This window comes from Sturnus vulgaris, chromosome 2 (assembly GCF_052056855.1).
Source record: "Sturnus vulgaris isolate bStuVul1 chromosome 2, bStuVul1.hap1, whole genome shotgun sequence".
NCBI lineage: Eukaryota > Metazoa > Chordata > Aves > Passeriformes > Sturnidae > Sturnus > Sturnus vulgaris.
In genome coordinates, this window is record NC_142244.1 from 70854312 (window position 1) to 70877714 (window position 23403).

At 35.9% G+C, this 23403-nt stretch overlaps 1 protein-coding gene across 13 annotated transcripts in view; it reads right to left on the reverse strand.

Annotated features, from left to right (window-relative positions):
• Positions 1 to 23403, reverse strand: part of MYCBP2 (MYC binding protein 2) — a 172254-nt gene that overhangs the window by 93200 nt on the left and 55651 nt on the right. For 11 of the 13 annotated variants that reach the window (XM_088159789.1, XM_088159793.1, XM_088159782.1 and 8 more), the window contains exons 18-23: positions 17512 to 17619; positions 10197 to 10316; positions 9359 to 9440; positions 3364 to 3481; positions 1192 to 1396; positions 700 to 853 (exon numbers count right to left, since the gene is read on the reverse strand). In XM_088159789.1, the coding sequence (XP_088015915.1) occupies positions 700 to 853; positions 1192 to 1396; positions 3364 to 3481; positions 9359 to 9440; positions 10197 to 10316; positions 17512 to 17619 (787 nt within the window). Of the gene's footprint in view, positions 1 to 699; positions 854 to 1191; positions 1397 to 3363; positions 3482 to 7277; positions 7402 to 9358; positions 9441 to 10196; positions 10319 to 17511; positions 17620 to 23403 lie in introns of those variants that run through there. The other 2 variants (XM_088159792.1, XM_088159784.1) reach the window with 2 other exon arrangements.

The following is a 23403-nucleotide window of genomic DNA, read 5'->3' on the forward strand; positions in this document are numbered from 1 at the left end:
TCGCTCTAACTTGTTTTGTCTTCAAACAATTTAAACATCACCAAACTCTTGAACTCAGATGGAAGTTCAGATTTCTCTCCAAATCTTAACTAACATAGCTTTCAAATTGTTACAGAAGAATTAGATGTCATGATTATGTGTTGGAATAAAGGCTTATTATCTGCACTTGCTCAAAGACTACATTCCAAAGACTGAAATAAATACAATTGGTCTAGGTGTTTATACCATCTAAATAAGCACACCTTTATTTTGACCTCCAAAATGTCAGAACTGAAAAGAACACCATTACTCCACCCCACCCCTTCTCTAGTGGTCTTAGCCACTAAGCCTGAGAACAATTTAAGACACACACATGTGGCAGCTGAATATGGCAAGGAAGCGATTCAGTCAAGTGTTAAGTAGATGGAGAAAAGGAAATAAAGAGAGTAAAGAAACAGAACAGATGTGAATCTCCAAAATATTATGAGACTCAAATAAGAATGATGCAAAAAAGAAAATAAAGTTTAAAAATGCAGGCAAGACAAATGTTTGTTTTGGGATTACTTGAACAAGCCATCCAAAAATCGTGAAAAATATTTATGGAAGACTAAAAATAGTTTTTAACTTACAGGAAAAATAAGTATAATCAAATCTCCATCCTTGTAAAATTTTGAAAAGGATTTATATATTACTATTTTAATAGCTAAAATCCACACTTACCTCCAAATAACGTCATAGACAGGATCCAGACACACACCAGAACCTTGAAGGTCTTCCTGCTCAGAATCATTGAATGTTTTGCAACTGCCATCTACTTTGTTTATCAGAAGACATTTAAAAGGAGGCGGTTCTGATATTGAAGCTGGTACCAAACCTAGATCAGGGAGCAAAAAGAGCAAACAAACATGAAGACTCCACTCATTAATGCTTCATGCTTAGAAAATGCCATGTAATACAGTAGGGAAGAACAGATTTACTGGTACAACAAAAAAAATAGTAAGATTTAAATGCAAGTGAGAGTTTTACATTATTACTTGTAATAAAAACCATCTTTCTAAAGAAAGGATTGTCATATGCAGAAAACTAGAAGGCCAAAGTATTTTCATTCTCTCCATCCCTGTTTTTGACTTGTTGGTCTATTGTTTACACAACCAAACTCGCTTTCTTCTCCAGTATGTCTATAAGCATTTAAAATAATATAGGAGTTCTTGCCTATTATATGCCTGCTTGCAAATATCTCTGATGTAGCAAGCACATGAGAATTAATGAGAGCTTCGTCGATCCGGAGAAAAGTCTGGTCTCCACTCGCTCCAATCCATGTAGCTTTGCGCCCATATTTGGAGCCTATGTTAGGCATAGGTGCTGGTTTTGCATTCCAGTAGGGCATATCCAGAATTGGTCTGCCAAGCTGACCTTTCTGTAGAAAGGATGCAAGAATCAGTAAGTGACAGTAACAGTCTCAAAGATGGATAAATTACTTCAGTAGTTCTATCACACAAAATTGGTACGCTGGAAGAGAATTTACCACAAAACTACCTTCAAAATGTAATGGCTGCTCCAAGTGAAGTGTTACGTATTTAACTACCAGGAACGAGTTACTGACATATACTCCTCCCTTTTCAGTTAGGTTTTTGAGTAAAGTTTTTGTTAAATACAACTCAAACTCTCCATGATGGATAACCCTTGTCTCCATCTTCAGAACCAAATACAAAAGTATTATTTTCCTACAAGGTTCAATATCTGATTAATGTCAGCGCTAAACAAGAATTAGATTCATAAGAAAAAATACCTATATTCAGACAGATTCAGATATATTCAGATACAGTCCAAGTTCCATTCAATTCTGAACTTATATGGACTAAGTTTTATAGAGCAAATACCTCTTAAAAGTACCTAGAAATCAATTAGCACATCAAACTTGAGCTAAAAAAGCATAAAATGCCTCAGCCAGCACTTTTGCACATGTTCATTAACACTTATCTGGAGATCTAGGGCCTTACCTCTACGTACAAGTAGTTACTGAGACAACAATTCTTATACTGCACCTAAGTATGCAGAAAGAACTGCTGCCAGAAACCTGCTCATGCTCCATCTTCCTCTCTCGGGCACAGAAAATGCATTGCATACCAGTGAAGTTAAAATTATTAGAAAAAAGAAAAATGTATATACAGCACATGTGTTCTGTTCAGCACATTACTCATCTTTCTTTCTTCCTAACAATATAAGTAAACCCAGTGAAGACATTTTCAAGTATCATGCTTTGTTTTGATTTTGTCTTGACTTCATGAAGCTTTCAGCAAACTTTCCAGTACTACAATATTAAAACCAGACACAAAAATCAAGGGATCTAAATATGGCTGGAACTTATTTTTTTCTTTTAGAGAAAGGGGCAAAACCCTCAGTCAACTGACAAGCTTTTATACCCCATTTCTGAGAGTGAACTTGGTTTTTCAGGGCCCAACTTTTAGTGCAAGACAACAAAGCTTAAACCTTTACATGTCTGTATCAGTTTTGAAAGGAACACAGACACCAAAGCTCTTGCTTGAAGTTAGAAAAACAACAAAACATTACTCACTTTTAATTCAGGATATGACTTTCTACTTCCAAAATTTCAGTCTTCACTTTTAAATTTTTTTTTTAAATAAAAAGATTTCAAAAGTTGAAATTTCTCTTCTGTTGTGTTTGGCAGAATGTAGTTTTTGAAGTAAGTAAAAAAATAGCTCAATACCTATGTTCTAGCTTTTGCAAAAAAGACCCAAATAAAAACATCAGAGAGAACGTGCAAACAACAAATAACTCTGCAGAGATCACTATGAGGGGCATCTTCTCAAACATAGGGAGGCACAGAGGGGACAATGTTTAAATGCTTGTCTCGTGAATATAAGGATGGATTACACATGGACGTGGGAAAAGAGACACCATGTGGATATGAAAGAAGACTACTGGAGTTGGGCTGTGTTATACTGAGCTGTGTTATACCCTTTTCCTCAAAGCATACACAGAACTTCTGCAACTCACTGCTGTTTCTATGGAAGAAACCAGGACACTTTTTTCTATTGAATGGAGACAGGTAATAGAATAGGCAACATTTACTTAGAACCAAGCTTGAAACAGTAAGAGTCTGAGAAAACTGGTAAGCCTTATAACATCGTTTTAAATCACCATCTTCATTAAAATGTAAAAAAAAAAAACCCCAAGAATTCCTGGCATTATGCTTTTCTAACCAGAACAATATTAAAGGCTACATTTTAAAACATAATAGGCACTGAAGACATGGGGAAGTCATGCACAGTTCCATAAGAGCAAGTATAAGCAGTCTTGAAAAGTCTCTGAACAACACATTAACTACTAGCTTATTCCCATAAGCAAATAACATTTCCTTACTGAAAAGCTTCCAAATGTGAAAACCTGGCCATCCATTAAGAGAATAGCTGTGTGGTTGCTCCCAGCAGTAACTTGTGTACTAGGACCTGGTAATGCTTGCACCAAAGTAGGACATCCCCTATATAAAAATAAATTAATTCTGTGTCAATACATGGCCATGCAGAATTTAGAACATACATTAGCATTATAAGTATTTGAAACACTGTAAAATATATTCACTAGATTCACATACTATAGAAAATTAGAGCCAAGAAACATCTTACACATTAAACTAACAGAGGTTTGAAAGACTGCACCAGATAGTTAAGCTTATGCTCTTCTGTTACAGGGAAACAGATCAGGAACACTCTCTTCATTTAAACTCAGAAATTAGCATAGCATAGGAATTATTAATGTAATATATAATTGTAGCATTACAGTTGTGTAGATAAAATAACGTATTTTTGTATGAATACAAAATACATTGCAATGAAATGTAGCAGTAAAACATGTTCTGAGATAAAGATGTTTCTACATAAAATATGTTTACTACTTAAGCACTGCACCCCCAGAAGCAATCGAAGCATTACATGGCTGATACTCTAGTAGTTAACAGAAGCAATGTTGCTACAGCACTCAAGATCACTGTCTGGGGAATTGTAGAAGAAATAAAGGTCTACTCCTCTCCCATCAACCTCAGACTCAATAAAGAATAGACCTCTCCAAACTATTTTCCAAAGAGATATTAAAAGGTCTAATACTTTTGTCTCCCAAATATGGACAGACATAAGAAAATAAACTTTCCGTTCCAGTATAAAGGAAGGGGAAAAAATGACAGGGTGTTCAAGATGCAAAGAAAGAAAACTTGAACTGATGATTTGGAATAGAAAGAGCACAAAAGATAAAAAGTATGAGACACTAAAATTTTTATTTCAATCCCAACAAAGAGAACAGAAACCTGCAAGACTTTGAATCCCATAATGAACGTCTACCTAGACTTAATATTTCCTGTGGAGTTAAAAAGATTGTGAACTTGAAGAAAAAGTTATTCCCACATAGTTTTTATGTTTGGAAGCTGGACTCAGAGTTATACAGAGGATGACAGCACTATGTGAACTTACTTTCAAACAGAGCCTCTCAAAAGTAGGGCAACCTAAAATAAGAACAGGTTGTTTTACACTGGAATAAAAAAAGGCCAGCTCATAGTTACCTAGTGATTGTTTAGCAGCTGATGTGCTAGAAGATGGTTCATCTCAAAGTTCTGATTTTGGCTAAATTGCAGGTAAAATAGAAGTCAAGAAAGTATGAGGAAAGTGAAGCACCATGTTCAGCAGAAAAAGGGTAGAGGGTAGATGGGAAGATGTGAACATATGAAAATGTGGAACAGAGGAATACAGCATGAAGACAGGTTGATGATGTGAAGAAGGATGAACACAGGTATACAGAAAAAGTATTCTTTGGTGGTAAATGTAGCTTTCAGTGGATGACTAGTAGATATGGAGAGACTGAAGGGCATAATAAAATTAAGTAGAGGATGTACAACATGACACTCAAATTTCAGCAGTTTTCTTGGTCTATAGGCACATTGATTTGGATATCACTACTATTATACACAGACACAGAGCAAAGTTTATTTAGCAGCACCAATGATGAAATTTTAAAAAACCCCAAAATTTTACATTTGTCTCTCATTAACTTTGAGGAAGCTCAAAAAAGCATCAAAACATAAATAAAATGTAACTAGTAACTAATCCAAAAGCACTTCTGTTAAAAGGAATTATTTTTATCAATAGGCTTTTTCTCCTCTCCCTCAAAATTATGACAGCTGCAGGGATGGAATGAATATATCAATCATGTGTTTATATTAAAAAAAGTAGTGACTATTCCATCTTTTTAATGCTTAAAAACTGCTATTATCACTATAACTATTTATCTTTCTGTTTTTCTAATTGAATCTATCAGCAATGTTATATGAATGCTGTGTTTGATAGTCTCTTGGCAACAGCAGAACAAAATCAAATAAGTTCCTAATGCAGAGAGATGAAATACATTACCCTCTTTAATAGCTTTTTCATTAAGATCACCCAGCCTTTGGAATGGCCAACTACAGTCTATCAGTTCATTTAGAAATTAACAGGAAAAAAATTTAAGATACTTAACTACATCATAAAATAAACATAAATTGCAAAAAAAACCAGTTTTCACTTCATAAAACGAAGAGGGATTTAAAAAAATACAGTAAGCCAGTTTGACTAGTGCACATGGAATTTAAAACCTGTGATTCTATTGAATATTCTTTTATCCCCTTGAAATTAAACACAGGAAAGCTCAGAATAGACACTGAAGAGTCTGAGAGACTCCAGGCAAAGTTTTAACAACCAAAGTTTCTCCATCTGAATCAAAGAAAACAAGGAGTATTCTTCTGGGATGGTGTGGAAAGACAGGCTGGTGTTAAAGTCACAGATTGTTTGGTCAATCACAAAAGACCGGCTTCAGCTACAGAGAAAGTAACCAGAGATCCCTTTGGGGAAAGTAACAATTGCTGAACAATTGAGCGGATGGACATGCATCAGCAAACTCAGGATCCTGAAGAAGGTCCAGGTGCATTCTGGCTGCCCACATGGAAACCCTCTTCCATCCCAAAGGGTAAGCATTTCTGAGAGCAGTTGTAGTCTTTGAAAATTCATCATGCAGGACCTGTTCAAACAATCGCTGTCCATGGTACTTAAACAGCCAACAGCTGCCTGCCAGGTCCCAAAACATGTCACTTGGGGCAGCTGACCATGGTGCTGCAAACATGGTTCAATGGGAGCTGTTACTGTGTAGTGGTTAAGAGAAAACCAGTATCAACTTCTGTCCATTGCAAGCACGGTTGGACAACTTCATTGTAGATGATTTTTATATTTTAGAAGTGACTCCATTTTGGTGCAAAGATGTAAATATGACCTACGGCCCACCACTGGAGTAAAATAATCAGAAAATATACCTAGAAACATGGCCCTAATAAACAGAGATGATGGAACACCCTTTTCCCACTGGAGTTATTAATAGATTATAGTCTCTATTCTTTATCTTCAGGTGCAACATAGCTGACCATCCATGGAAGGTCTGATCAGTTTTGGTTTATGTTACTGCTGAACATTTGGAAGCAAAATCCTATCAAGACCATATCACTTCAGTCATTTCATTTCTGGAGCTTGACTGTCAGGTCATGTACTTGCTACTGGAGTGCTACAAGAGATTTAAAAAAAAAATGGAGACAAATTTTGAACAGTAACAGAAAGATCTTGGAGTTTTAATTTCCAGCTTCTTGAGAGAAGCATCAGCAACAAATAGGCCTTTGCTTACCTGAGCACACTACATGCTATTTTTCACCAAGACTAGATACTGCAAAACATTTCTTGCTTCCACTGAGTTTCTATTTGCCAGCATCTAATTTGAGGAGAATATAAGCACAAACTGACAAATCTTTCATGTACTGAATAGCTCATCAACGTCTGCCACTGTGGATCTTACAACAAAAAGCCTACACAGGCTAATTTAATGGTTCCAGCTTACTGATAGGGCATGTAATCTACCTCATTCCTACTGAAGTAGAAGAAGAATTTGTGATGTTTACAATATTCTAATAGAGGAGTCCAGAATCCCCTTAATGAAGGAGAAAGTCACGTCTGAACAGGTGTTCAGAATTCAAAATACTTGAGCATTTTCAAGACTTTAAAAATATTGTCTCACTATTAAATCTTTACACTACAAGACAAAAGTCTCTGAAAAGATGCCTAAACATTACTTTTTTTTCCTCCTCTCTCTCTCTCTCTCTCCTCTCTCTCTCCCAGAAATACAGTAGAGTATCAGTTCCTGGATTCAGAAGATGATGCTCTTCCTGAGGTCAATACAAGCAATGTGACACACTGCATGACTGACATACCACTGACCTGGCAGGAGCTGGCCATCTGAGCACCACTGCGTCCCAACTGAGGTGGAACTCTGCATAAGGATTCCCTGTTTCCTTCTCTGAATCCCTTACTGTGAGGACAGAGGAGAGATCTCTACTTAAAGCTGGAAAAAGAAGTACATCAATGAAGAAATTATAATTTGAATGATGGTGCTAAATAGCAATATAGTACTATAGCCAGTTCTCATGCATAGGACATACTCCAAATTTCTTCAAGGCTTTTTTCAGACACTTTCTAGGGTCTGATGTAGAATGATAGAAAGGTCTTGCCAAGTCACTTGCACCTCCTCAGCTTCTACTTCTGGTCAAGCACTGTCCTTCAGCACAAGATTTTTCATACTCTCCTTTAGGATCTCACTTGGAACTACTATTGGTCTTCATCCAGTTTCTATCTAAATAAACAACAGATGTAGGATTTACCACCTGAAATACTGACAAATACAGCAGACAGCTCTGAAGCCTTCCGAAAAGCCACATGATTTCATCAAGGTTGGAAATAGGTAACTAAGTTACCAGTAGAAATGTCACTGCTGTGTGTACCTCTTCAGTCTTTAAGACAGGAAACTGGCCTTATTCTAATAGCAACTTGAATTGCTAGTTTAAGCCACTGTTCCTTGGAACAAATACCCAAGAATTTCCAGGAAGGAAAAACGAAGTACTTGTCTGTGATGACTCTTATCATAGACAGAAACCCAGACTGTATTCACCAGTCTAATGCAAACTGAGTAGGGGTAACAGTTCAGAGACTACTATCAGGCACAGAAGCCAATATAAGGCAATATTTCCAGTATACTTTATTCCTTCCCTCTCCCGTTTTGGCTTAGTGAATCCAATGCAAGTTTTAAGATGATGAAGATTTCTTCAGGAACTTGACAAAAGAAAGGGTTTTGAAGTCTCCAAAGAGATTAGGAGGATAGATGTTCCATAATTTTCACCTGACTGCTACAAGATACATGAGAAAACTGAAGACAGGTCATGAATGTTCTGCTCTGTATGCCTTTTACATAAGGATACTGAGCATTACTCTACATACATGAAGTCTAAAAGATTCCTACCATAGAAATCCCCATCGTGCGTTATATGGCATATATACACGTCTAAAGACCTAAATCACATTTCCTTTTATGGCAGGACAATGTTTTTTTATTTACTTTAATGAACAGATGAGACTCTAGGTATGAGATCCTAAGGGTGAGATTGAGCTTCACATAAAAGAGATCTATATTTAATTATATATGCTCTCACTGTAGTCAATGGAGATCAAGTTTACAGAGCTACTAAGCACACCTAAAGCATGTAAGCAGTGGCTGGTTAGTCAAATACCTCTCCATACTCTGTTGACTTTTCTATTTCCACTGACCACAGTGAAAGGACATATCACTCTTCTGCCAACACTCAAAAGAAGTGACTACAAAATGCAGCTGAGACCAAAGCTTAGAGACTTCATTTGGGAGATTACTGATGAGCAAAAAATGGTATCATAACTGAACTGAGATCAGCTCAGTTGGTCAGAGCACAGTGCTAGTAACACCAAGGTTGCAGACTGGATCCCCATACAGGCCATTCACTTAAAGAGTTGGACACGATGATCCTTGTGACTCCCTGCCAACTCAGAATACTCAATGATTCTGTGAATATTCTGTGAATTCTTATCAATGATTTAACAGGAACAGATTTATCTAGATTTACAATATCATATTATTTGAATTATTGTACATGTTGTATTTTACAGAAATAATGAAATCCTAATAAGACTTCAATGTAATTCTCATATATGTAGGGAGAATTAAAGAGACAGAAGTATTTAAAACTATTATCAAAGCAATGCTAATAACTATGCACAGAAGCTTTTGTGCATTAAATAAACTACTTATACAGTACAAAAGTACTGTTATTGTATCAATATTCAGGGGGTTACAGGGAATAAGTGCAGAACAGGAGCTTTTCAACTTTATTTAGTCTTTATTTGAATTTTCACACTTGCTAGAGAACCAGAAATGTAGCCATTTCTTATGCAGCAGTACAGTAATACACAATCATGTCCTTTGATTACCAGCTTACCTGGAATTAACATCACCGTGTCCAAGTTGACCATGCTGCCCATATCCAAATGTGTAAACATCACCATTCTCCATCAAAACCACTGAAAAACAACAAAATATTTTTCTGACATACACACATGACATGGCAGTGCACCAGTGCTGGTTACCCATCTGCATAGCAGTTAATGATTCCCAAGTGATCCAGGCCAGATTCCACAACCCAAAACAACTATGTATGAGTAGAACTCTGCTTTTGTCATGCAGATGTTTTAAACTGACTCCAAAATTGCTTACAAGCTCTGATGTAACTCAGCATATGATACTTATAGTCCTTTTCACTGCTGAAGGACACTAAGTTGCCCTTCATTGCTGGAATCAGGGAGGTGATGTGAGGATTTGAGTGGTGATCTTACTTTAGCCTGTAATAAAATGGCATAAAATATGTCAGGGAAGGTTTAGGCTGGATTTTAGGAAAAGGTTCTTCACTCAGAGGGTAGTTGGACACCACAATAAGCTCCACAGGGAAGCAGTCACAGAAGCCTGACAGAGTTCAGGAGGTGTTTGGACAACACTATCAGGCACATGGTGTGATTCTTTGAGATGGTCCTGTGCAGAGCCAGGACTTAGACTTGATGAGCCTTGTGGGTCCCTTTGAACTGAAGATATTCTATGTTTCTATGACTGTAGCAGCTACAAAATGACCCTGCCACGTTTAGCACTCTTCTAGCACTCTTCACAACTTCTAGCACTCCTGCATACATCCATATTAAAAACTGAACACAAAGCAGTGAAGACACATATGACAACCTTTAAAAAACAATCTCTATTATAATTAACACTGATTTATTTGTTTTTACCTGAATGGTGAAATCCACAACTGACTTGTACAGCTCGCAGTTCACAGTCAAAGCGAACAGCCCCTGGTGGATACGTTGTGATTTTGCTGGCATCCTTCTCACCTCTTTCTCCACTTCCATCTATAAACAAAACTTACAATTATATCCTATACATTCTAATAAAGTTATATTAGAAGAATGAATAGATCAAGGATAGTAAATAACTCCTCAGTCCAACACTTGCAAGGTCAGAGAGAACTCAGAGTAGCAAAAGTGCTTAAAACACAGCATCAAAGCAGATGTGGGAAATGAGAAAAACTCTATTTTTAAACAATGTTCTATAAAGGTACACAGTGGAAAACATCCTCTAAAGCAGAAACTTCCCAAAGAGCAGACAAAAAGAACAAGCTGAGCAGAAAATTCAAAGTTCAGAAGTTTTGCTTAAAAGCCATCACTTCATTCTTCAGTAAGGTAGCATTAATAAGTAGGCAACATTGTAGTTAAACTCGATATGCATAGCCTAGTCTACCTTTTCCAATTACTACTCTTTAAGGAGTTTACTTGACTTTACTTGACTCCAATTCAGCCACAGAGCCCCTGTTTTAAGCAGTTGACAATTACTTACACAGCTCATTTGTAACAATGCAGACAACTCACCAAAAGCATGTCTGTTTTCTGTCTGCTTTCATGCATTTTTAGACAATATTTCTGTGATTTCCTTTAGTAAGCATGTATGTGTGCATTATTGGTTCCTGAAGTTAAAACTGCCTCCAAAGCTGTCCAAAACATTGGACAAAAGCACTGACGTGCAATGTGTTATTCCTAAATTTCTTGCAAGCTACCATCTTCTCCAGAAATCAGAATGTTTCCGTGATCTCTTAAACTTTAGTCACTTTCTAGCATAGAGAAATGATAGAAATGCATGAAGCGAGAAATAACTGCACATAGAAGGCTGCACATTCTCTCTGTGATAAGTCTGAGTACTGCTCTTTAACAAAACTGATACAAGGAAACAACTGCTGCTCAAAGAATTCAAGGTATTGTTAATTTAGATCTGTATTTAGAATTTCTACATGTTTTCCTTAATAATTATCTGTGAAAGTCTGCACTTCAAGACTTCATTATTCCCTCTGTGAAGCACAGCAATTACAGACTTACAAAATTTTTTCAATATAACTCTGCTTTTATATATATTGCTCAAAAATTTCTTTTTATTGCAGAGAAACTGCTGATACAGTAAACTCATTTCACTTTTATTACATGTCAGTTTAAAAAAATCTTACTGTTCAAAGAATAAAGCTATTTTCTCATGATGACCTGAGTTTATTACATGAAATTACATGAATCCGTATGTAGTTCACATCTGTAAAGAACAGTGTGTATAGGTACTAATGGTTTTGAAGAATTGGGTTTCAAACCATAGGTAAAGTATCCCTTTGAAACATGCACTACATGCTGGATATGTGTGAAATGGAGAAGTGGTTAAAAAAACCTCAGAATTGCCATGGGATTTCTGAGGCTGTGTACTAACAGACTACACACAAATTAGAAGAAATGTCTCTGAAGGTCTGTGTGCAGCTGTTGTTTTTTTCTAATAACAAAAGCAAATATAAGGAGGCAGAATAATAATTTAAGAACAACCCCCTCAAAATTAGTTTTCCTCTTAGTCCTGTAATTCTGCCTTAAGCATCTCACAGTATTTTATTAAAGTTTTCCTACTTCTCAAATAGAGTACCTTTGAACTTTTTATGCCTACTTTTGCATTAAACGCTATGTGCCAAAGTAATCAGGAGGTAGTTCTAGCAGCTGATATTGCCACCAGAATTATTTATTCAGCAAGCAGTCTGCTAACTACTTCCAATTTCATACAAGTTTTTTGGACAGAGCAGAAAAACCGTTGATTATTCTGGAAGTCTACCTGTGGCCCCTGTCTCCCCTCCTCCCTCAGACACTGCTGAGTAATAAAAAATATGAGCTCTCACACTGTGTAAATGCATTTAAATAATCATCTATCAGATATACACATGTCCAGTAAGAATGTGTCACGGCTGCCTGCACCTCCAATGAAACGCACTGAGCATATAGCAACCATGTCACTTATGCAGTCACATTAGCAAAATGTAGCAGCTGGTGTCTTCTGGTCATGTAACAGCAGCATAAAGAGGCATACGTGCATTTTCTGCCTCAAGTACCTTCATATGAAACAAGTTTTGCAATTACTTATCTGAGAAATAAATTTATTTTAAAGGATAAAGATTTACAAAGTTGGCATTTTCAACTTCCAAAGCTAACTCCTCAAAGGCTCTAAGAATGAAGGAATAGAAGCAACTGTCTTTCATACATATCTTACTTTGCTCAAGTGTGAAAACTTTTAATGGAAAATGGAATTCCTCTTCTTTTTATGGTTAGCAACAGTCTCAAGAGTTTTGAATTGTTTGGATCTTCAAAACTTGATAAGCACTTGATAATTTATGTGTGGTTAAGTACAAAACCCTTGCAACTAAAACAGCTAGTCCTGTTTAGGGGGAAAAAAAAAAAGTCTTTTGACCAAAATACACAAAGCCAAATAGAGTATCATTACTTACTTTAAGAGCAATACTTCTAGTAAAATACACTGTTTATCTGTTACTTCATTACATGGCCAATACATATCATATTTTTCCAGCAGCACTGGCTTGGAGAACTTACTCTTAGAGATAAGGCTGCAAATAAACTGGGCCATCCCCTTCACTTCCATTACTTTTAAACACTCAAAGCTTTTTTTTTAAGTGTGAGTCAAAGGTAGATGCTGAAAGCTTACTTGCACGTTTCAAGGAACAACTGTAACTAGGAACACACACTTAGCTTTTCTTCAAACAATTGTGCATTTTTTCATTTCATTAGAAGTAATATCAAAATAACTATTCCTAAAAGGGAAGCATGAAAAGACTACTGAAGCAGAGACTCTTCTCATTGGATGCATGGAACCTTTAAGCAGAGCAAGTGTTATCTGACTGAAGTACCACTGAACAGAAACTTTGACTCCATCTGAGAGAGAAGAAAGCCTCAAGGAAAAGCTGTGCAGTAGTTCCTGCTGTCAACACTGACGGGTGTGCTCCATGAACAACTTCACAAGGAAGGGTTTTCACCTCTGATATCTCAAAGTTGAGGAAGGAAAGCGAGAGAGAGAGAGAGCCCCAAATAGAACCAACCAATCCCCACTACCACGCCATTTTCCTCAGGACAATTCTTAACTTCTGAAGACAATTTTCTCCTCCATTAAACATGCTTAGAAGTTCTCTTGGCTGATATTGCTGCCACAAAAATCCCTACCTTCCAGGAACAAAGGAAATGCCCATTCAGTCCAAATAGCAAGTGAAGTAATAAGCTGTAAATGAGACTTCTTCTGGCAAAAACCCCAAACCCAGCATTGTTACAGAAAGATATGGTGGACCCTTGCTTGGCCCAGAAGAAAGGAAAAGCATTTTGTTAGTGTTGTTCAGCAGTAAGGGTGGCGATACTCCATTTCTCACCATCCATCTTTGGAGGAGAGAAAAAGCACTTCTAAAGATGTTAAATACCCCACAGATGAAAAGTGTTAATTGAATATGACTGTTTATTAAAAATTCTCACATTAACGATCTCTTCAGACCACATAACATGCCAACAAATCTTGGTTCTGTTCAGCAGCAATTACCCAAATGAAGCGTATTGGTCAAGTTACTGGTTAGTCTCTGTGATGTCCAACACTCACATGGTGTTCTGAGTGCCATAATTTAGAGACTTTATACATAACATTACTTTAATTAATCAACCTGCACCTGCAGCTTCTTGGCTGTCTATCCCAGGCTGCAGCTGAAATATCTGCAACCAATTTTATTGCTGCAGTGCAGGAAGAAAAATAGTATACTTTGGTTGTGAAAATCATCCATCCTATGAGGGCAGCACAAAAAGTAAGTCTATTGGATTCTTTAGAGGTTGCTACAGAGCTTACTTGAGCTTATAGGTGAAATACAATATGCAGAGTCACAAGTGCATAACGTACAATAAAGTGATAATAAACTCACATTCTAATTATAAACTCAGTCTTAGATAGATGTTTTTCATTGTCAGCTGTCTCACTCTAACGAGCGCTTCAAACGACTCTGCCCTTCACATGGTATTTTAGCTAAAAAGTTAAAAAGCAAATTCCAAGTAAGTTTTCTTGAACATCTGGTAATTTTGTCTTAGTATTTTCAAAATGGTTGACTTATAGCTTGTTCCATCTAAGCAGGTTTGGATTCATCTAGTCTTGGTCTTTTTGAGGGTATTTGTTTCATATTCCTCAGAACATTTACCACAACTTCCAAATACAGGAAAAAGGTGGCATTCAAACTGCTGAATCTTAGCTGACTCAAGAAGCTTACTTTGTTTTTTATTTCTACTCAGAGTGCATTTCTACAGTTAAGAAAATTTTACAGACTTCTATTAATCCTTTTTACTCAGATCGTCACTTATGGGAATCCACAGAGATTGGAAACTCTCTACCTCATTAAAGCTAAGGATGAAGCACAGGCTCATTTTTCTTCTTAGTGCCAAGCCTCTTCATGAATACCAAAAATGTTGTACCTAATCCTTTCCATTAGTAATTGTGAAAGACACAGAAGACACAGATCAGGAAGAATATGCTTAATTATGCAGTTTTTTGCAGTAACAAGGATCTGGATACGCAGACCCCATAAAATGTGAAAAGAGTATATGACAATGGTGAGATTTTTTAAAAACCGGCTGTTTCAATGAAGCTGAAGGAGTTTTCAACTGGACAGCAAATACAGGAATTCCACAAGTGACAGACAGGTAGATTATTATGAAAAAAGTCTTTACTCTGAAGGTGATGAAACACTGCAACAGGTTGCCCAGAGATATTGAGGATGCCCCACCCCTCTAAGTGTTCTAGGCCAGGCTGGATAGGGCTTTGAGCAACCTGATCTAGTCAAAGGTGTCCCTGTCCATGTTAGGGGGTTGGGACTGGATGCTCTTTAAGGTCCCTTCCAACCCAAACCATTCCATGATTCCATGGTTTATCAATATGTACAACTACATATCAAATACACTTTTTATATTAAACCATAATTGTCTGAAGAAGTCCTGAGGAAGCTGTCCACATTCATACTTAAAGATATTTATCAAGAGAAGTTCTGCAGCTGCAAGCAGAGAACTGGCAACAGGTAGATACCAACAAATTTAGTATTGGCCTTATCAATACTACCAACTGAACTAAATGTTCCTTGCCCGAAGACCTTGAAGGTCTGGTTGGTATGAAGAAGACTACTATAGCAGAAACATCTGAAGGAAGGAAGACAGTTTGGAAAGGATCATGTTCAAAAATAAAAGAACTTGCTGATTTTGACGTGATATGTCCTTTTATCTCTGCTCTATTATTGCTTTTATATCATTCCTCATGAAGAGAGGCATGCTTTCTAAGGTAAAAAAATATACAGAATCTTTTTCACAATTCCCACTTTGCCTGTTACTTGGGTAACAACTCACTTCACCACTTTTCCTTTTTCCCTTTGAATCTCTTTAAGAAGTTAAGGGGTATTTCTAGTTCCTAACGGCATTTATGGCTGTCTTTTGAGAGGCAGTCTTCTGAGGCAGAGAAGGGTCTAAAGTTGACTTGAAAACCTCATTATCTGTTTATCATAAGACACAAAGAACTAAAATAAACTGACTATTTCCTTCCATATAACCTTCCTTAAAGAAAAAGAAATGTTCGGTTCTACAGAGCATAACTGACAAAAGTCTTCCAGCACAACACAGACCTTTAACACTGCTCTTACAATTCTTACAGTTCCAAGAGGCAACATAAGCCTCAAGCTGACACTAATGAATACACCTCTTGTGAGGAGATACTTGATCTGAAATGAGTTACAACAACTAACACATGCCAAAAAAGCACAGATGTAGGCAGGACAAGCATACTCCTTTATGCACTTCCCTGTGGAGTCAAAGCTTTGCAGTACAACTAGCAGCAGTATCCAGCTCAAGAATAACGACCATCAGTAAATTGTCACTCATGTAACAACACTTAGATTCAGTAGGTTCTCTTTCAGCATGCAAACTCTCCAGTGAGATTATGATAGGTTATTCTACTAAATTCATCAAGACTTAAACCTCAGACAATATGCCTTCCAAAAAGACTGAATGTTATGCAGATTTAAAGTATCAGATTTTGCTTTCATTTCCATAAAATAAACTTAAGATGATTTCACAATCCAAATATTCATAACACTGTAAGCCTATGAACCCCCACATACTGCGACTTTATCCCATAAGGCTTCAAACTGACATACAGTTTGTTTGCATACATGCCAAACACAATCAGTAGCTTCCACTAATTCAACTGAAATGCCGTACTAACTCTTTTAATATTTAGCTATTCTTTAGAAAATAGTTGAAGCATTCTGGGTTCACAGTTTTTAGGAGCTTCCTACTTACATTGATCAGGACCATAACCTCTATTTTACATATTTGTCTTCTATATATAAATAACGTATGTACAGACACATCAGTACACAGATACATACAAACTACGAGAGACAGCTCAACTTCAGTTAAGTTCAGTTAGTAATACACTACACTTTCTAAGAAGCATGTAAGTCATTTATATCTGAACAAATGACACACTTCGAAATTGAAGACATTATGAAGACATAATGATTTGGCTTGCCGGACCTACAAAAATGTCTGAAATACCAAGATACCTCCATACCTGTACTCTATAAAAAACATTTTACTTAAAAATATTGCAGAGAAAAACCTGTATTTTGATTTCCATTCTCCCCATTCAAAGTTAGCAAAAAGTAATGTTTTCATTATTTCAAATATTTCAATATTTCACTCCTAAAAAAGTCTTGTTGAAAGACAGCATACCTTATGGAAATATTTATGCCAGAATTAACAAGCCTGGAACTGATATGATTAAGTGAACACCCCAAATACACAACAGAAAGGATAAAAAACATAAATGCAGTGCAACAGTCTTGAGTCACTCTAACATGCAAAGTTTCTTATAGTAAAAATAAAGAACCTCAAGAATGAGACAGTATTAGAAATGAGAGAAGACACAGAAAGCACATATGTCACTAAAAAAGGGGGAAAGAAAAACAAAGATGATGCAGACTAATGAACATTAACACTTCGAAAGAAAGGTCAACATTTAAATGCATTTTCTTTCTCCTCAGGTGACAAGATACTAGCAGGAAGAAAGGCAGAACTCATTTTGTGCAGTTCTCTGAAAAGACAGATGCAGCATCTGGAAGAAGTGACTGGGAGGCTGGGCTTATTTCCACCCTAGTCAATAAGGAAGACCAAATACCTTTGTGCTTGTCCCGTTTATGCTTTAGCGGTGCTGGAGAGAGTCTGATTCTGGCTAGAGCCTGTTCTCGATGGTTCATAAAAATAGGACCAGGAATTACAAGGGGGCCTGAGGAGAAACATTTTGCACATGCATAGGAAAGCTCACAAAATGGAAACAGTGTGTTAAACAAAATTCAAATTAAAAGCGATGAAAAAACAAAAATAATGGTAATTATAATATTGTCTTCTTAAATTCAAAAGACCCTAAAATACAAGAAAGTTGCCATTTCTTGATAACTTATGCAAAAAACCAATAAATATCCCATAGTGATAGTTTTACCTGAATTTCCAAGTATGCACCTGTACTGCAAGCAATGGAAATATAACATACACACACTAGAGTAAAATCTGATAGCAAATACCCATTATTGTCTTTAAAAGATAAAAAGAATAATTATCATGCCTCAAATCCTACAATATAACATTCAAAATACTGATTTGGAACAAGATCATAATATAAATGCTAAATTTAAAAATCACCACCATAAACTGGTTTGCAATTACTATATTTAAGATGCAGAGTTATAATTTTCAAAGAAAAAGTTCCGTGATTCATGAAGAAAGTTATTCAAATCATATGACTCTTATCTACTTAGTAATTTTGAAATCTATTTATTTTAAAAATATTTTTTCAATCTATTTAAGGTCTTCTCTAAAGAGAAGACTTGATTTAAAGAAAGCAATGATACATGTATTTAAATTTTTTTCCAGATTGCTTTTACTTTTTACAAATCTAGACTTAGGCAGTGAGGTACTGTGCTAAATGGAGGCTGAGTATAAGCAGGTAATGGACAAGGAATTTGTTTCTTAAATCTGTATTTCTCCTGTTTTATAGGTTAAGCATGTCGCCAAGAATTTTTAGACACTTTTTGTCCTTTCACAAGTCTCACATTCACCAAAAATCATGAATCAGGAGCAAATAATTCTGCCAAGCAACACTCAGTTCCACAGGTTCCCAAATCCAGCCCTTCCATGAACAGTAAAGAAAAGCCCCCAAATCAGGCTGTTGTGTTATAAATCACTTATGCAGAACTTTGAATGCAAATATTCCTCCTTCTTCTGCAAATTCATGGACACTCTCATTCCTTAGCTGAACTTAATTATGAAGATATGTAGGTTAACTTTTCATACATGCCCAGTGCCTCAGGTTTTCTGCTATCAACTTTATACTATCACCTCCTTCATTAATATTACATAGCATGGATAGACATTTAAGCAGAAGTTAGGCCAAATCTATGCAGCTTTAGAACCTTCAGACAAAAACTTTTTTCATACAGAGAAGCTCCCAAATTTGAGCATTCACTTAAAAAGCAAAATGAAAAATGTTTTAAAAATACACTATTGTCTAGCTTAGAGGTTCATACATGTGTTAGATAATATAATGGCACAAAATTTCCTCAGTCATGATTGTTTCTGCACACAGCATAGAATTTTTATTTTTTATACTATATTTATTAGGACTTTATTCCAGAACAGATCCTCTTGCTAATTTAGATCTCCTCCTAATCAAGGATCATCATTTGCTTTTGATTTACGTTCATTTTGCAGATTCTTCCTTCAATTGTTTTGCTACTGTGCTCCCCATTTTCAGTCTCCTCTGAATTGGAACTTCCATTTAATAGATACATTTTGTAAACATTACTTTCTGCCAAACCACTTGCTGCATTTAATACTCTACTTTCCAGAGTTTTGACTTACACAAAAAATTACACCACATTTTGCTTCTGACTGAGTTGGAGGGGGTACAGTGAGGAGTACCCTGAGGCACATCAGGAAAATGCAAAAAGGGGAAGAGACAAATGACAAGCAGATTATGAAAGCTAAAAATGTCTGAAGGACAAATGATACAGAAGAAAGGTGAATGAAGAACATGATAACATAAGGCAAAAGCAGTGGGACTTACTGAAACGTTTCTAATGAAATTAAAATCTGAAGAAATAGAGAATTGACAGGACAACACGACAAAAGTGAAACTTGGATTAGTAAAGTTGCAAAAAGAGATGCAAGGACTGCAAACATTGTGGATTGAATATTTGTGGGAGACTGAATGATCTCTAGATAACTTAGGTAAACATTCTCAAGTTCCAAGGCAGCCTTTGGCATTTTAGTAGTAAGAGCAAAGATAAGAGAATTTCAGGAGGACAGAAGGAAGTGAAGTACAATAGGGTGAGCAAAAGAACTACAGGAGATTTGCAAGACAGACGATGTTTAGTAAGCATAAGAAGCTGTCAGCTCCAGCATGGTGCTAGCACACAGCTGCCAGTAGTTTCCAAGCTACTCATCTGAAACACACTGTTCTAGACAACGTGACAATCTAACCAGACAATGCAGGATTTATCTTTGCTTCTGGATATTCCTATATACTCTACATTTACCATTGTGTAAAGAACTTGAATCCAAAATAAAGTTAAATGCAACAGATTGCCATTTCACAGTAATTCGTACCCAAATTTATATAACACGTCTGTTATCTTCTTTGGCTTTTCGTGCAGGCTAAATCTGTAACATGATCATAATGGAATAGGAAACTACAAAAATGAAATAAAAATCTACATTTTGATTGCTTTGTGATGTCTACCTCCCTGATCATGATTCTGGCAAGATGCAAAGTACCTCCCTCTCCCTCCAAAGTAACACAGGCAACAAAACACTACAAGAATTCATAGAGACTGTGAATAGTTTTCTGCTTACATCTGAGGTTGTCTGTACAAAGGGAGCAAAGTTTAGGTGCCGAGAATATTCTGGTGGAACAATCCAGCCATGCACTAGATACCTCCTCTAGTTTGTTAAAAAATGCCTGCAGAGTATTATTTGGAAAACTGTTTCAGAAGCCTCTAAGATAGGTCTGCATGGGGAATAAAAATCTATTACTAGTCTCTACTTCAGAAGATCAAGTGACAGAGATAAGCAAAGAGGAGTCACTAGTAGACTACAGAGCTATTTTACATCAGTTGCTGTATGATGCAAAATGACATTCTCTCTCTCACTTCACAGATTGTTTTTCGGTAGCAAAGCTGAGATGCTGAACAGTCCTAGCTGAAATGTCAAGACTAGCTTTCCTTTCTTGGTCCAGACTTTTCAAAATGGACATTGTTTCACAAAGTATAAAAAAATATATTTAATCACAGAAATAATTTCATTTTCTCCAAATAGAATGCGTTTATTAAATAACGCAGTGGACTTCAGAAAAATGCACACAATTAATTCATCCTGCATGCGCTTACATGCTTTTTTGATTTTATACAACACATACTTTGATTTCTTCTAGTACCTCACCCAAAACAAATGCTACTTGGCAAGCTGTGATTATAAGAGACTGAAATCAATTATCTCAAATGCTGGCTTCTGCACTAGTGCACTGAACACAGCAGGCTACATGAAAAAATAGTACATGATGACATACAGAAAAGCAGTATAAATTCTGGTTGCAGAACAAAGTCCTAGGTTGGATCATACCCTGTGTTATAAAAACCTATTTTTGGCTTCCTGAAATAGAGCAAGCTTTTTTTTTGTTTGTTTCTTTTTTTGGCAGGGGGTGTTTTCGTTGTTTTTTTAAGTAATAACCTAGGAAGATAAAACCCTAATACAGGAAACCAGTCATCTAATAGGTCAACAGGTTGCAAATTTTGAAGAAAAATATTTCAGAAAATGGAAGTGCAGACAAACGCTTCACTTCAGTTCCACTAGAAGTAGAAAACATTATAGTGAGATAATGTCCCACTATAAAGCCTTAAAGGAAACAAAATGTAATATTCTTATGAGGCACAGGGCTAATAGTTATGGTGCATGTAAAAAAACATGTATTTTTCAGACTCTGACTAGCAATTTATCATTAAGGCAAAAATATTCATGGAGAATGTCATGTGCAGGCACTAAGGTTAATTGCAGTTGGCTTCTTTTGTTCAAAACACTGAAAATAAAGACAGGATACATGTCTCTTCCTGTAGTCTAAAAGCAACATTTAAATTGCACAAATCAGGTATGGAAGAAAAATTAAGGCCTTTTAAAGGGAAAAAAAAGATGCACAAACAAGCATGCAGGGCAATATGAGAGTAATAAGAGAGTGAAATGGAAGTAAGTTTTATGCTAATCTTAATTTTGAGCCTTTCTCCCTTCTGAATAATTGACTTTGTATGTATGTTAAATAAATATGAAAGAGGCATTTCCATATATAAATACATGAAGTAAATTAAAACAGTAAATATTAAGCTAAACTGTTCTCATGGTGTCTACTACAAATCTGATTTATGAAACTATAATATAAATATTTTTACTTTAAACTTCAGTTTGAATAACAATAATTAGCTCTTTCAGAAAGCAATCGCAGACTCAAGTGCAAAAATGTAACTTCACAGAACCATATCTGACGGTCATTAGGGGCAAAAGCCTACAGCTTTCTCTTGAAAGCATTCTTAAAAAGTCATGTATGAGTTGAATATTGTTTGAAGTGAAAAGGTAGGGGGCTTTGGGTGGTTTCAGTTTGTTTAAAAAACATTGAAACAAAAATAATCCTGAAAACATCAAAATAAACATTTAACTAAAAACATAAAAAGAAGCTGCACCATTATTTAATAAGTAATATTGCACTTGTACAGATAGTTTTGCTGTACATTTAGGTATATGTTCAGCAATGAACAGACAAACTGATTCCCAGCTCAGAGTGGCTTGAGCGGATGTTAAACAGATTTATACAATACTTAGCCTACCATGGTAAAACTAATTACTGAAGTAACTGAATCAGTTACACTTCAGAAAAATGAAAAAATGCCCAAATCTAGGCAGCCTCAGATAATATTGTCTTAAAACAGAGCAGCTTGAACTAGAATTAATCAATTTTCTGTGGGTTCTTTGTTGTTGCAAGTAAGATAAGACTGATGAAAATTCATTTTCCTTTTCTTTAAGGGCATCAAAAGCTAAACCTCACTTAATTACACACCAAATCTGCATCTCAGTAACGATCATCCAGAGGTTTCTATATCATAGGCTGAGAAAGAATAGTAGTGAAATACCAATGAAGCATGAGACCATTTATTATCGCTGTATTGAGAACCATTTCTGTATTTTTAGCTTATTAGTTAAATATGGTTTAAAAAGCTATTTTAACATTCTCATCGCCTTCTGAAAAAAAACAAAAACCAACAGAATTATCTTCAAGTGACAAATTGAAATCTTTAACTATTCCAACTTCTATTACTTCAAATATCAATCTGAAAAAGTCTCATGAATAGCTGTCAAGATTAGCTCTCTCAGAAAATACTTGTCTTAGGTTCATTACATTAATAATATGTATTAATAATAAGTATAATATGGCCCACAGATTTCTGTAATGCATTAAGGCATAATTTAATGCCCCATGATGAAAAATTAGTTACACAGAAAAGGAAAAATAATTAACCATATTCTGAACATTCTAACATACAAAACTTCCTTATTGCTACAGAAAATAATGAAGTGCAACTATTTCCATATTCATCTCTCATTACTCTCATCAAGCCCCAAACCAGCTTGAAAAACAAAAAACACTTCACCATAAGGAAAATCAGCTCCTTCACTTCTCACCAGAAGAACAGGGACTGTGAAGAGCTGAGATAATTCCATCAATAATTATGCTGAGATATTATGATTTAGTATAGAAACTGTGATGAATACAGCTGGCTTTATTTCTCAGAAGGTCATACACCTTCTCAAAAATGTCAACTCAAAAATGTGGAATTGATTTTGAGCCCTCTTCACCACTTGTCACAGTCATTTGTGAAAAGAGCAAAGAACTATAATAAATATTAAGGAGATTACTATTTTTTTTTCACTAAAGCAGAATTTCCTTCTTGAATTCAGCAACATGAATAACTGA